The 16092-nt window shown below is 42.3% G+C and overlaps 1 protein-coding gene across 1 annotated transcript in view; it reads right to left on the reverse strand.

Moving 5' to 3' along the window:
• LOC124284976 (integrator complex subunit 9-like) overlaps nucleotides 1–16092 on the reverse strand; it is a 33647-nt gene that overhangs the window by 12827 nt on the left and 4728 nt on the right. Inside the window, 4 exon segments of the mRNA XM_046721105.1 lie at nucleotides 10302–10413; nucleotides 12362–12406; nucleotides 14344–14433; nucleotides 15411–15531. Coding sequence (XP_046577061.1) covers nucleotides 10302–10413; nucleotides 12362–12406; nucleotides 14344–14433; nucleotides 15411–15531 — 368 coding nt within the window.

Raw genomic sequence — 16092 nt, forward strand, 5'->3', positions numbered from 1 at the left:
TTTTCTTGGGCACTAGGAAAACTGGGGAGTAGAAGCCTGGTTCGATGTTTACTTGGTCCAGTACTTCTATGGCCTGCTTGGTTAGGAGTGTTGATACCGCTTCTCTTAACTTTGGTAGTTGTAGAGCCTGGAAGTCGAACCTAGGAGAGATGACTGACAGCGGAGGCGTGGCCTGTAGTTGTATCTGATATCCGTGCTGTAGGATGTTGGAGACATATGGATCCTCTAGGAATCCCCAGTTTTCTCAGTGCAGTTGAAGGCGTCCACCCACTTGTGATGGTTGTACTGGAACGGCTGGGGGTAGAAGACTCCAGTCGTTCCGAACCTGTCCTTCATCGTTTATAATTGCGGGAGCCTCTGGATGACCTGCCTCTTCCCGATGCTCCTCTGTAATTGCCGTATGGGCGGCGAAAAGACTCTTTCACTCCTCTTACACTAGCCATCTTCCTGTTCCGTGCTCTGTGTAGACCGGAGAACTTCGATTTGCCTGAGTACCTCTGCGAAGTTTGTCTGATGACGCTTGCTAGCGTATCCATAGACTTTATCATGAGTACCTCTCTTGAGTCTTTAGAGACTTCTTTAGAGACTTTGTCTATGTTACCATCGAAGATGGACGGTGAAGACCACGGGGCTGTGTAGAGTGGTGCGGTGAAGTGATCACCCCAATTACAGGTGGCGAGGAGACCTTGACGACGAGCCATAGTAGTAGCTGCGGATAGTGCTGTTAAGTGATCCGTAAGGAACTGCTGGTCCTTCTTCTGCATGAGGAGGGCCGAGTAAATCATTCTATCATCCTCAGATGTAGAGTCTCTGAACTTCTTGAGGAGAGTTTCGTTAACTGTTCTTGATCTGTTCAGACCAAAAAACATCCTCCTTGATATGGTTTCCATCTGGGCTAGCTTGCGGTCATCTATTCTGTAAGTCTTGGACTTGGCATCGCTGATCATCTTATAGTTATCATCGATATCTTGTGCCTTGTAAAAAGAGTCCATGTTGTGACCTGCAAACTTGTTAGCGTTGAAATGCGGCACATGAGGTGTCTGTGATTTCGTGGCTTTACTAAAGGCTGTATCCAGATTAGCTGGCACCACTGCTATCGGGTCAATCGGGGGTAAGGTGATTGTGTCAGCATCGTCTTCCTTCATAAGATATGTGTGGGCTGAGTTCTCGTTCTTAGACGGGGAGGAAAGTTCCGGACTATTCACCATCCAATATCTTATTTCTGCGTCGGAAAAATACGATACCATCTTCATCTTCAGACATCGGGTCACAGATAATGTGTTGATGCTCCTCCGATAGTGACTGAGGTGGAGTCCTTGATGATCTGTACGAGGATCGACGAGGTGATCGATGAGGCGATCGATATGGAGATCGGCGAGCAGAATAACGTAGTGAACAGACTGACGAGTGGCGTCTATAAGGTGACCTTCGCGGAGACTTCCTTGGCGAACGCTGGTAGCTTCGCGAAGCTCTCGGTGACTCTCTTAATGATCTTCTAGATGAGGGTGACTTGGAGCCACTTAACCTTCGTGAAGGTTGAGAGTCTGAGTCAGAATCATGGGATGAGAGGATCTTGCTTCGCGAACGTCCTCTCTCATCAAGGTCCGACGTAGGTGATACAGACATCCTCCGTGAAGCCTTCCGTGACTGCTTAGGATCGGGGTCCTTCGTGCAGGCGGGCTGGGTCGCCCTTCGCGGAGGCTTAGAGACGGGCTGGGTCGCCCTTCGTGGAGGCGCATTAGCGGGCTGGGTCACCCTACGCGGAGACATGCAAACGGGCTGGGTCGCCCTACACGGAGGTATGGGGGGTGGGCTGGGTCGCCCGTGGCTCTAAAGGCCTCCGAAGACCGTAGCGATCTTCCATCATCTTCATGATGTGGTTCATCAGGTCGTCTGGGACGGTCTGCGCTGAAGTAGTTGCTGCCTTCTCTACGATGGTAGCGACGGGACCCTCAGGACGATTCTCTGACATCAGTGTAGGTGCCTCAGCCTGCGTGCTAATCTGCGCTGATGTTATAGTTGCCGACACTGGCCGCTTCTTCCGCCGTACATCTGGAATGATGATCGGATCTTCATCATCAAACAGGCCCAACTCTGCAACGGGAACAATCTCGGCTGAGAAAGTACTGCTGGACTTCGATGATTTCCCCTTCGACGTGGATGTAGCCCTGGGGGTGCGGAGTCTGCGTTGTGACAACGTGGAAGCCCTCCTAGTCTTTGGCTGCGACGACGGGATGTCCGGGGATGCAGGTCGCTTCAGAGGGTAACTCTAGCGGAACACCAGACGGGAGGGGGTCGTCCGACAACAGTTGACAGGGTAAGGGCTCTGGTGTATTAGCCATGGCTAAATCCGTTTACGTGACCTATCTGCTGCGCGTCTCAAGACGCAGAATAAATATTTATCAAAGGCAGAATTGGATAAATTAATACAATAATTGCAACGTGAAACAGTAGAGCATGGTGTAGTACAACTAGGGCATATTAAATGCGGGTCAGCAGCAGAAAAACGTTATTTACAAATAGTGCAGATTTTCATCAACGCAATCTATCTGAACAAACACGGAGTCCCGCGAATAAAACAGTAGAAACACGAATAAATATCAATGCATTATGTTTATAGGATACTAGCTACACCTCTATAGAAGTCTATGAGAGGTAAATAACTAAGAATAAACAAAGGATATAATGTGTAGGGAGACACAGGCGCTCTCACATCCTGCTCACTGGGCGAAGAAGGCGAGAATGAGGCATGTGGCGGGAAGTGGCGCCCTCGTTCCCGCGCAAAAGAGTGGGATAGAGATAACTCTTGGTGAGTACTAATTAGTGATTTTACATTGAAGGGAGCTTCAATTGGGAGATACAAGTGTTCCACTGTGTTCGCAAGAAGAAGACAAGCAAAAGAGCATGAGTTAGGATAAGGAAAAATATACATATTCAGGGATGTAACTAAACATAGGTTGATTTACATGCAAAGACTGACATACTCAACTCCAGTTCAACACAATTTTATGTGTAATCTTAGAATCTCCAGGAAAACCTGATGTGAAACCACACTGTACATTGTTGAAATCCAGTACAGTGCTGACAAACAAAAGCTTAAAACCTTCGTGGATTTGAACCCATACCATGGTGTTACTGGCAGCTCAGGAATAAAATTTGGTGAAGTTTGGTTCCTTTGTCAACTTTGTCTCTGCCCATACCAAGATCACTGCCAGTGTCTTAAACAAGTTCTGTGTTACGTGACAGACTGCAATATCCCAGCAATATCGACCCATGAAGACCCGGGTTAGAATTGGTCTTCAGCAACCTGTGCTTGTCGTAAGAGGCAACCAACGGGATCGGGTGGTCAGGCTTGCTGACTTGGTTGACACATGTTATTGCATCCCAATCGTGTAGATCAATGCTCATGATGTTGATCACTGGATGGTCTGGCCGAGACTTGATTATTTACAGACTGCCACCATATAGCTGTAATATTGCTGAGTGCGATGTTAAAAAACAACAAAACCAAAAACCAAACCCAGCTATATCATGGTGGCTGATAAATAACTGTAAAGCCTTCTCCAAAACATATTTATAACAAAGATAGCAACAACCTCAAAAAACAGATCAGCCTTCGAAACCCCATGAATAAACTGAATTTTTATTCCTATTTCCTTAAAGGCACAATGTCACACCATATTTCTCCAAAAATACATAATGCATTTTTCTCAATTATACTAACTATCAGCCCTCAGGGAAGCTACCATATAATTTATTCAAAAATATTTACATATTTAGATTACAATATCAAATTAAAAAGTTCAAAGGAATTGATGCAATGTTGCATCAAATCGACTCTCGCTCCTCTACCGGCCCAACATTATTTCAAGCAAACCCCATAGAGTTATGTCCCTTGAATGATCTTTACGAATATATTATAACACAACTTGTGATTGAGGGCAGTTAGGCAAACACTGACAAAAACATGTGCGGCAGTTTTCTATGTACGGAGCAATCGTTTACATTCCATATATGGCATGTGTTATCTGTTTGAAAGCTGTTCGCCTCAAAGTTTCAATTATCGATTTCAGGCAAGACGTAAGGGATAATCAATCTTTTATTGTATCAATAGGATGCTAAAGGAGTGCATACACCCCTAATAATGTAATTTTTAGGAGTAAAATTGATATTTTATACTTATCCTGACTCATGCTCTTTGCTTGTCTCCCTTCCTCTTGCAAACATAGTGGAAACACTTGTATCTCCCTAATTGGAAGTTCCCTTCAATGTAAAATCACTAATTAGCACTCACCACGAAGTTACCTCCCCCTTTCCACAAGCTGGGAACGAGGGCTTCCACCTCTACCCATGTGCCTCACTCTCTCCTCATATACTTGAGCCCAACATTTGAATTTACAGGGAAATCCAAAGTGTTATGTGGGGAGGATGGGAGGAGCTGACCTCATGAGTCAGGATAAGTATAAAATATCAATTTTACTCTAAAATTACATATTTTTTCCTTATCCTGACTCATGCTCTTTTGCTTGTAGAACTGAATGGAAAGGAGGTGGGAATATATATACTTTGGATTTTTAATAATTAGTGATTTGAACTGTGATGATTGTAATAACCCTATGGGAACTTCATAAAGGCACTGAACTGATGAATTCCTGCTGCTAACTTATCAGCTGCCATATAAAGGTTATTACAATGTACTTATTATGATAAAGTATATATAACCTTAATACAATGCTTAAGACTAATAGACTTAAGCTTGTTAAAATGCTAGCATAAACTCCTTAGAGTTTGTTAGCTAAAATACTTTAAGATATAAATATAGTACTAAAGCTTAAGATATGATTAAACTTAAGCTAATTAAAATAGCAAACTCTTTAGAGTTTGTTAGTTAACTCTTATATATGATATAGATATAATGCTGAGCTTAAGATATGAATAAGCTTTAAGCTACATATATAATAGCAAAACTCTGTAGAGTTTGTTAGCTAATATATTTTTACAATATGAGTATAGTACTGTGCTTAGATATAATTAACTTAAGCTACATATATAATAGCAAAAACTCTGTAGAGATTGTTAGCTAATATATTTTTACAATATGAGTATAGTACTATGCTTAAGATATAATTAACTTAAGCTACATATATAATAGCAAAACTCTGTAGAGTTTGTTAGTTAATATATTTTTACAATATGAGTATAGTACTGTGCTTAAGATATAATTAACTTAAGCTACATATATAATAGCAAAACTCGTGAGTTTGTTAGCTAATATATTTTACAATATGAGTATAGTACTGTGCTTAAGATATAATTATCTTAAGCTACATGTACAATAGCCAAAAACTCTGTAGAGTTTATTAGCTAATAGATTTATAATGAAATGTAACCCTAGTACTAAGCTTAAGATAAGATTAGACTTAAGCTAAATGTATAAAGCAAAAAAAACTCCTTAGAGTTTATTAACTAATATACTTTTATGTTATAAACATAGTACTGAGCTTAAAGATATGATTAAACTTAAGCTATATATATATAATAGCCAAACTCCGTTAGAGTTTTGTTAGCTAATACATTTTATAATGTAAACATACTGCTTAAGATATGATGAAACTTAAGCTAATTGTATAATAATAGCAAAACAAAACCTTTTAGAGTTTGTTAGCTAAAATACTTATATGATATAAACCTAGTATTGAGCTTATGAAGGAAAACTTAAGCTACATATATAATAGCAAAACTCCGTAGAGTTTGTTAGCTAATACATGTTATAATGTAACCATAAAGCTTAAAATATGATGAAAACTTAAGCCAAATATATAATAGCAAAAACCTCTTTTAGAGTTTTGATAGCTAATATACCTATATCATATAAAACATAGTACTATAAGCTTAAGATATGAATAAGCTTAAGTTACATATATAATAGCAAAAACTCTGTAGAGTTTGTTAGCTAATACATGTTATAAAATAGCCATATTGCTTAGAATATGATGACACTTAAACCCAATAGCAAAACTCTTTAGAGTTTGTTAGCTAATATACTTATATGGTATAAACATAGTACTAAGCTTAAGATATGAATAAGCTTAAGCTACCTATATAATAGCAAAACCCGTAGAGTTTGTTAGCTTAATATATATTTTATAATATGAGTATAGTACTATGCTTAAGGTATAATTAACTTAAGCTACATTATATAATAGCCAAAAACTCTGTAAAGTTTGTTAGCTAATGCATTTATCATGTTACCATAGTACTACTCTTAAGATATGATTAACTTAAGGTAAATATATAATAACAAACTCTGTAGAGTTGTTAACTTATATATTGTATGATGTAATAATCATAGTACTGTGATGATAAAAGGAACTTAAGCAAATTATATATATAGCATGTAGCTATTTAGTACTGTTATAAGATAAGTAGAAAACTGTAAGATTGACTTATCTTCTCCGAGGAACTGTCAATTGTTGTGCGAGGGACCATGGGATTCGAATTGGTGGATACCTGGGACGCCCTCAGTGGTGATATCTCTCAGATAATGGTTGGCAACCACCATATCGGATCTCCAGAAATAAACCCTCCATTATTCCAAATAACATTAGTGTAGATCAATTGTAGAAGTTAACAGCTCTAATATCATGAGTATTAAAAGCTCATGGAGGGTCGGATTGGGTCCATCCGTCTTGTATGCACATAGTATGACAGTTCTGATCCAAACGGAGATATAGTACGTGAGACTTCATTCTGCCTAAGTTGATGATAGAGGAAATAATCTGTTGCATTTTCCCTTCCTGTTTGGTTCGGTGGAGATAAATTTACAGTGCTCTTGCTGGCCATCGTGATAGAATCATGCCATATCATGGAGCCCAAGTATGTCATCCAGGCGTGTTCATAAACCTCACTTGTGAGGTGTTGGAGCACTATATTCAGATCCCCAAGTTGGAGTGTGAAACTTCCGTTTTAATTCTCCAATCAGAAAGCTTAAGTAGGTTACTAACCATCTAGTTGTGTTAGTAGCTTGATGATGAAATTCAGCTGTAGTCTGAGACGCTGTGGATTTAGATCCACTTGTATCCCGTCCGTCCTTAGGTAATTCGCTCGCGGCAAGTCCTTTTGACGATGTAGGTTCACAACCAGGTGTGTCCGTCCTCGTGAACTTTATGAAAAATGCGCCTGACTGCCGTGCCTCGCCTTAACTTGACAGGGGAGGTCTCTAACCTGAAGAAAGCAGCCTAATCATGAAGGTTCAGGTTAACTGGACTGTAAGGAGGCTTGCTCGTTCACTGATATATAGTTGTCACTTGTGACGTAAGTCTTGCACTGTGAACTAAGATCGACCTCACGTGGGGCTGTCCATCGCGTCCAATCAGAAGAAGGCATTTTGATTCTGTATAATAATTCGCTGTGTGATGTCACCGTGTAGTAGGAAAAAACCTTGTATGAAAATCTTGCCGTCCCTGATATTAGCATAAGCGCCGGTCTTCACCGTGAGCTTCCCGAAGTTACCCGAGTGACCACGTGTTTCGAGGGTTAGTGGTAAACGCCAGCGAACCTTCGCGCCAAAAATACCTCGCTCTGTAATATTAATGCTGGGTAGGTTATTTTTCCTGGCTGTCGTGGAAAGTAACTTCAGTTTTGAATATAATTCCGACTTCCTTATATAAAGGTACAATAAACTTGCAAGTTGTCAGCTTGTAGACTGTATACATGAATGTATCGTCATAATTGTAGAATTAAAGCTGAACTTGTTGTACATATTTCTTCTCAAGAAAGCGTTGACGATTTATGAGTTATACTCGCTGTAACAAGACTGCTGTTCAATTTCGATATTGAATTGTCTGCAGATATGCGTAATGGTCACGCATGTAGATAATCGTATCGTCGTCCGGGATTGCATATTCTAGCAATTTATACGGAATAGTTGATTTCTGTGAAGATCTATGAAACGTCGTTGACTAAATAATACAGCGACGTTCTGTGTTGTAAATAGCCTGTGCAATTGTCTTCGCGTAGGCTTATAGACGGCATCTGGCATACAGTTGATAGACAACTTATGCGATGTGTTGAATGGACTGACGAGTAGCTATATATGACGAGTGGCTAGTATATGGAGACCTTGGAGGAAACTTCCTCGGTGAATGCCGGAGACTTCGCGAAGCTCTCGAAGTATCCCTTCTAGATTTTCTGGGTGAAGTAGACTTGCAGCCACTTAGCCTTCGCGACCTTCGCGAAGGTATCGAGTCAAAGCCCGATTAGTATATATATATATATATATGAGCTTGCTTCGCGAACGGCCTCTGTGTTAAACAGGATGTGGGGTCGTGAAAGGCTTCTCTCCTCCTTGATGTCCCTTGTAGCTGGTGAGGCTCTAGCTCCTTCTCGGAGGCGGCCTGGGACTTGCTGGTTGTGCATAAGTAGGGCCGAGTGGATCATCTTATCTTCAGAAGTCGTGTTACAAAGTCTGGTGATAAGTGTCTTATTGATCGTTCTAGATCTATTTAGGCCAGAGAACATACGCCTCTGGGTCATGGATTCAACTGAACCAATTCGATTGTAGTTCTTATTCTTGATATCGATGATCAACTTGTCTATGGGTTGATCTTCTCGAGACTTGTGAGGAGAACGTTGATAGCTTCGCGAAGCTCTTGTGTAGTCCCTCGATGTCCTTCTAGATGATGATGATCTGGATTCAGGTGTCCTTCACGAATGCCTTCGCGAAGCTTCCTCTGCGTCCGGTCCGGGGGAATCGACAATATGACCTTCGCGAAGGCTTCCGTGATGTCTGATGGTCCGAATCCACATCTAGGGATGAAACCGAAGAAGGCGATGATCTATCCCGCCTTCGCGAAGTCCTTCGCGAAGGCTGTACATCTAGGTCCTTCATCAAGGTGGTCCGTGACTTCCTTCGCGAAGGTGACATCGTCCTGGCTGCTACGTTGACGGGGGGTGCCTCTGGGGTGCTGTCTACGTTGGAGCCTTCGCGAAGGCTCGGTCCCTGCTACTGCAGTCTGTAGCGGTCCTCCATCATGGTCATAATTTGCCGCATGAGGTCCTCAGGGATGGTCTGCGACGAGGTCGTCGGTGCCTTATCTGCGGTGTTAATGGAGGGGTCCACAGGAAAATCGTCCGACATCAGTGTAGAGGCATCAGGCTGCATGGTGATCTCTGCTGATGTCATTGTAGCTGTCACCGGTCGCTTCTTGTGGCGTACGTCGGGGATGATGATCGGCTGATCATCGTAGAGGTCCAGGTCATCGGCTGGAACAATCTCGGTTGAGAAAGTCCTAGTAGACTTCGTTGATTTCCCCTCAGAGGTCGATGCTGCCCTGGGTGTGCGACGTCTGCGTTGAGTGTTGGTAGCGATGGGACCCTCAGGAAGATCATCGAATATCAGCGTTGGTACATCAGGCTGCATGCTGATCTGCGCTGACATCACTGTTGCCGACATCGGTCATTCTTTGATGTGTACATCAGGTATGATGATCGGCTGATCATCATACAGGCCCAAATCTGCGGGAACAATCTCGCTGTTGAGATGTAGTAGAAACCCTCTAGTCTTCGGCTGCGGCGATGGGATGTCTGGAGAAGCAGGACGCTTCTTGGAGATGGTGGACTACGTCCCACGCCTCTCCACCACTCTAGCGGAACACCACACTGGGGGTGGCCAACAGCAGTAGACTGGCGAGGGGTTCAGGTGTATCAGTCATACTAGACTCTGCATACGCGACCTATCTGCTGCGCGTCTCAAACGCAAAGTAAATATTAATAAAGGGTAGAATTGGATAAATTAGTACCGCAACTGCAACGTGAATAAAATGAACATGGCGCAATACAACTAAGGCGGATCAGCAGCAGAATAAAAAACGTAATCTGCAATAGTACAGAATTTTTATCAACGTAATACACTGAAACAAACACGCGGCCCCGTGAATAAACTGTAGAAAAAGCGATTAAATATCATATATAATCGTTGAAGGATACTAGCTAAACCTCTATAGATGTCTATACCAGGTAACTAACTAAATATAAATCAAAGGATATAGTGTCGGAGACACAGAGCTCTCTTTATCCAGCTCACTGGGCTTAAGAAGGAGAGAGTGAGGCACATGGGTAGAGGTGGTCTGCCCTCGCTCCAGCTTTGTGGAAGGGGAGGTATAAAATATAGGCCAAAATTTTGTCGAAAATGTGTGACATTGTGCCTTTATGTAGCCATTGTTCAGATGGCATTCTTCCTTCACAGTCTGCCGATGTGCTGTTGTGGACAGTGCTATGTTACATTCACTATGTAGATTTACCTGCATTGACACAGAACTCCCCTATCATCGGATCGGGGTTGGCCAGTGGAGTCTGAGTCAGGCAACTGAGGATGAGGATGTCGCTATTCCGTAACGGCGCTTGCTCCATGGGCTGCAAGTATTGGGAAACAAGCCTAAGCCTACAAATGGTCTAAGGTGTAATGCTTGATGCAGGTAAGGATGTAATATTGAAAGTAAACAACAATTCAAATCTCATCTGAGTAATCACCAGATGCCACTACACATCAGCGATACAGTAAACTGGGCTCTAAAGTGTGTGAGTATGATTTTACACCGCTCTTACATATTTTAGCAATATTCCAGCAATACCATGGCGGGGGACAAGAGAAATGGGCTTCACAGATTGTACCCATGTGGGGAATTGAATCTGGCTATTTGGTGTGGAGAGCGAACGCTTTAACCACTTGGCTACCCCACCTCACCTCACCTCTGGGCTCTGGACCAGCCGACTAACGGGATCGGGTGGTCAGGCTCGCTGACTTGGTTGACACATGTCATCGGTTCCCAATTGCACTGATCGATGCTCATGCTGTTGATCACTGGATTGTCTGGCCCAGACTCGATTATTTACAGACCGCCACCATATAACTGGAATATTGCTGAGTGCGGCATAAAACTAAACTCACTCACTCACTCACTCACTCACTCTGGACCAGCCAGGAGAACCTTGTGGGGGAATCCCCTTGCATTTGATTGGATCATGCTTACTAAAACCATTTCTTTTGCAAATTTGTCTGCATGTGTAAATATGCATCAACAATTTTTGTTCAATACACAGGAAATGTGTATGTGTTAGTTTAGCAACAATGAAGTTCAGTTCATGTATTCAAAAGAGCAACGTCCCTTATTTTGGGGGCAAATTGTATTAAGTACAACAATTACTACTCCCTTCTTGCCATTCATTTTTTATTGTCTTAAATCTACACCTGTTTATCTGTCATCTTTATTACCTGTATAATTGATTGTTGAACCACTCAGAATACCTGACAAACACAATTCAAAATACCCAAATGACATTCACCCCTGCCTCTGTGGGTGTCAGGGATACATAGCAATGAGTGGTTTGCTTTATGCACTTCTATGTCTGGGTTAATAATTTCATGTTTGATTCAGTCATAAATCCTGGTCTGATGCAGTAATGTCTAACATGTTATGTAATACCCACGTAGCAGCACAGCAAGAGAAAAAAAGTTGCGTAAAAACATCAAAGGTTTAACCAACTGTGATCTTGCAAAATGGATATGTCAAAAGCAAATGGACCACACCCATATTTGGGCATGAAGTGCCCATGTTAAAACATCATACTTTCTGCAAAGGATTAGCAGTAATTGGTTGATTGATAATTTCTTGTGATGTAACCCACTGGATATTTTTTTTTTATACACAATGTGGACATTATTAACATATTTCATGTGTGCTATGTTTGTGGAACAACTGAAACAAGTTGGAAGACAGACAAGGGTTATAACATTCCGAAACACTAAATATATTTCAAAATATTAGATGGTTATAAAGACATCGAACATCTAACAAGTCTCTTTGCACAGTTTCATATGTTCTTTCTGTGGATACTTAGGGATACATTCGTCAAACAAGGTAAATGAATATTATCGTATTTATTCCTATCAGTTGTATTTCTCGATGAGTGTTGAATCAGGTTGCAATTAGATCCACCTGAGGAATGCTGAACTGCAGACAGTGTGAATGGACGATGTCTGGATGTCATCTTCAGTTAGTTGGACATGGACAGTCTGGGCAAGACAGAACATCGGCAATGGTGTTTCCCACCCCTGGAATATGTCTCTCTGTCCGTGATGTACAAGGACATCTTGATCTACATCGTGACAGGTACTTCACAAACTTTACAATGGTTTAACTAAGCTAAAGGCAATGGAATTCTGTCTTTGCTTGATTAAGTTCCTATAAGGTTTCTCTGAGCAGCTTCTGCTATCTGTAAGCAATCTATATAATGACCCGAGGATAAGACTGAAGCCTTACAGTACAGATCATCAGTGTATACATGTATGTGACAGACCTACCTTTGGATGAGTTGTCAGTGTAGAAGAACCCGACACATAGCACACCTGCAACATTGGTGGAACATGAACGTGAGTGAGTGAGTGAGTGGATGGAATGAGTGGATGGAGTGAGTGAGTAGGCGAGTGGAGAGAGTGAGTGGATGGAGTGAGTGAGTGCATAGAGTGAGTGCATGGAGTGAGTCAGTGAGTGCATAGAGCGTGTGGATGGAGTGAGTGAGTGACTGCATGGAGTGAGTGTGTAGAGTGAGTGCATAGAGTGTTGTGAGTGCATGGAGTGAGTGAGTGTATAGAGTGTGTGCATGGAGTGAGTGGAGTGCATGGAGTGTGAGAGTGTGTGGAGTATTGTGAGTGCATGGAGTGAGTGCATGGAGTGAGTGAGTGTGTGGAGTGAGTGTTAGAGTATTGTGAGTGCATGGAGTATTGTGAGTGCATAGAGTGTGTGGATGGAGTGAGTGAGTGACTGCATGGAGTGAGTGTGTAGAGTGAGTGCATAGAGTGTTGTGAGTGCATGGAGTGAGTGAGTGTATAGAGTGAGTGCATGGAGTGAGAGTGCATGGAGTGAGTGAGTGCATGGAGGATGTGTGGTGTGTGGAGAGTGCACAGAGTATTGTGAGTGCATGGGTGAGTGCATGGAGTGAGTGAGTGTGAGTGAGTGCATGGAGTGTGTGGAGTGTGTGGAGTGAGTGTATAGAATATTGTGAGTGCATGGGTGAGAGTGCATGGGTGAGTGAGTGCATGGAGTGTGTGGAGTGGAGTGAGTGCATAGAGTATTGTGAGTGCATGGGTATTGTGAGTGCATGGGTGAGGGAGTGCATGGAGTGAGGGAGAGTGTGTGGAGTGAGTGCATGGGTAGTGTGTGGAGTGAGTGCATGAGTGAGTGGTGTGAGTGTGGGTGGATGTGAGTGCATGGAGTGTGTGGGAGTGTGTGGAGTGAGTGCATAGTGAGTATTGTGAGTGCATGGAGTGAAGTGAGTGAGTGCATAAGGTGTGTGTGGTAGTGAGAGTGCATGGAGTGTGAGTGCAGGAGTGTGTGAGTGTGAGTGCATAGAGTATTGTGAGTGCATGGAGTGTGAGTGCATGGAGTGTGTGGAGTGAGTGCATAAGTATTGTGTGAGTGCATGGAGTGAGAGTGTGTGGATAGGAGTGGTGAGATGGGTGAGTGCATGGAGTGTGCATGGTGTGTGTGTGGAGTGAGTGCATAGAGTGAGTTGGAGTGAGTGCAGTGGGATAGAGTGATGAGTGTGAGTGCATGGGTGTGGAGTGTGTGGAGTGAGTGCATAGAGTATTGTGGTGCATGGAGTGGTGCAAGGAGCGTGGAGTAGTGAGTGTGAGTTGAGAGTGCATGGGTGAGTGAGTGCATGGAAGTGTGTGGAGTGAGTGAGTGAGTGCATGGAGTGAGTGCATGGGTGAGTGAGTGCATGTGAGTGTAGTGCATGGAGTGAGTGAGTGCATGGAGTGAGTGCATGTGGTGGAGTGGAGTGAGTGCATGGAGTGGAGTAGTGTGTGGAGTGCATGGAGTGAGTGCATGGAGTGTGTGCATGGAGTGTGTGTGTGAAGTGAGTGCATAGAGTATGAGTGCATAGAGTGAGTGCATGGGTGTGGAGTGAGTGAGTGTATAGAGTGAGTGCATGGAGTGAGTGAGTGCATGGAGTATGTGAGTGAGTGAGTGAGTGAAGTCACATGGGCAATATCACAGATATAGGTCTAAAAGTAGTACAGGAACATCAAAATGTGGATGATCAGAACCATACATTCTAAAGTTGGGTGATAGATCCCCAGCTAAGTTAAGGCCACCACACTATGGACCACTGACATATTCTGGATTACTGTACAACATCCCTCTGTCTACTGGCGATGGCTAGACAGTGAAGTAAAACAATTATAATGAACAGAAATGCTACTACCAAGTTGGATGAAAAATACTATAACGACAAATGTAAGTTGTAGTAAACATAGTTATGGCAATACAACGCTGTGGTTACCTTCTCATGAGCTGACTGAATGACCCAGTTACAGCTGCCCAGGCTGTACCCCGAGCTGGACGGCATCACTTTCATCGAGCCGAATATATCCTGCAGCAGAAGACACACACCAGTTGCACCAGGCAATACAAGAATGAGCAATTTCCGACAATAATTTAGGCTGATATCATACACCTACAAGGTATTAAGGCAATATATGTGCATGAGAGATCAACAAGTGTTGATATATTGATATCAAAAGACTTAAAATTGTTTTAAAAATGAGTATGTGAGTGTGGTTTTACGCCGCGTGTAGCAATATTCCAGCAATATCAAGGCGGGGAACACCAGAAATGGGCATCACACATTGTACCCATGTGGGGAATAGAACCTGGGTCTTCAGCATGACAAGTGGATGCTCTAACAACTAGGCTACCCAACTATCATTTTTCAGGAATAAACAGAAGTGTACAAACATTTACTTAAATATACATTCATACAAACACAGAAAGATATAAGTAAAATATATGTAATTACTAGGGGTGACTATTGAGGGGGGAAACAACTATTGCGATAGAGATAGTCTTTTGCAACATACTATTGCAATAGTTTTTCTCCTTGAATTGTCTAATTTGAAGTCATTTCCCAAATGAATGTATAGTTTATATGAAATAAAAAAAGTTGCAGAAGTTTCAGTCTCTTTTAATAACTGACAAGAAACTTCAAACCCAGATCAAGTAAACAGTTAAAACAAACTCAATGAAGCTGCAAGTCTGCACCCAAACAATAAAACAATACTGCAGATGTATCACTACTGAACTATCACTAGTTAACTACTACACTATCGATAGTCACAAATACTGTCGATGCATCAATAGTTTTCATTTCTACCATCGATTAATTGCTATCGGAGACTCCACAATTGCAATCCATTGATAGTTTGATGCATTGTGTTCATGAACACTTTTTGTTAAAGTTGTTTTGTGCATTGTGGGATTTTTTTCAGACTGAGTTTTTGAGAAGAACAAAGTGTATAAGCTTTAATGATCAGGATGTTGCTTAAACAAAGCCATGTACAAGGTACTCACTGTTTTCTGGTTAAAGCCAACAATCTGTACCCGTGACAGACTGGACTCGACATCCTGCAGGGTATAGCACTGTTTCCACACACTTGGCTTGACAGCCTCCTTCAAAGGGGTTGGCAAGTTCCTGTAAAACAGCACAAGATTACCTCACATTCATCTTTACACGGATAAATCTTGGCCTCACATTCACCATAACACAGATAAATCTGATCTTTACATTCACCATAACACAGATAAATCTGATCCTCACATTCACCATAACACAGATAAATCTGATCCTTACATTCACCTTAGTCACATTAACCTTGACTCACTGTGATTTTTTAACACACTCCCCTTTGCTCAAACTAGTGAGTGAGTATAGTTTTACGCCGCACTCAGCAATATTCCAGCTATATGGCGGCGGTCTTTAAATAATCGAGTCTGGACCAGACAATCCAGTGATCAACAGCATGAGCATCGAATTGCGCAATTAGGAACCAATGACATGTGTCAACCAAGTCAGCGAGCCTGACCACCTGATCCCGTTAATCGCCTCTTACGACAAACATGGGCTACTGAAGATCAATTCTAACCCAGACCTTCACAGGTACTTTGCTCAAACTAAGCTAGAACGGATTTCATGTCATTCTGCATTGCTCTGTAAAGTTTCAAATACAAGCAAACTGCAATTTTATTTTATGTA

Source organism: Haliotis rubra, unplaced genomic scaffold (assembly GCF_003918875.1).
Source record: "Haliotis rubra isolate DU_JTF1 unplaced genomic scaffold, ASM391887v1 Scf35, whole genome shotgun sequence".
NCBI lineage: Eukaryota > Metazoa > Mollusca > Gastropoda > Lepetellida > Haliotidae > Haliotis > Haliotis rubra.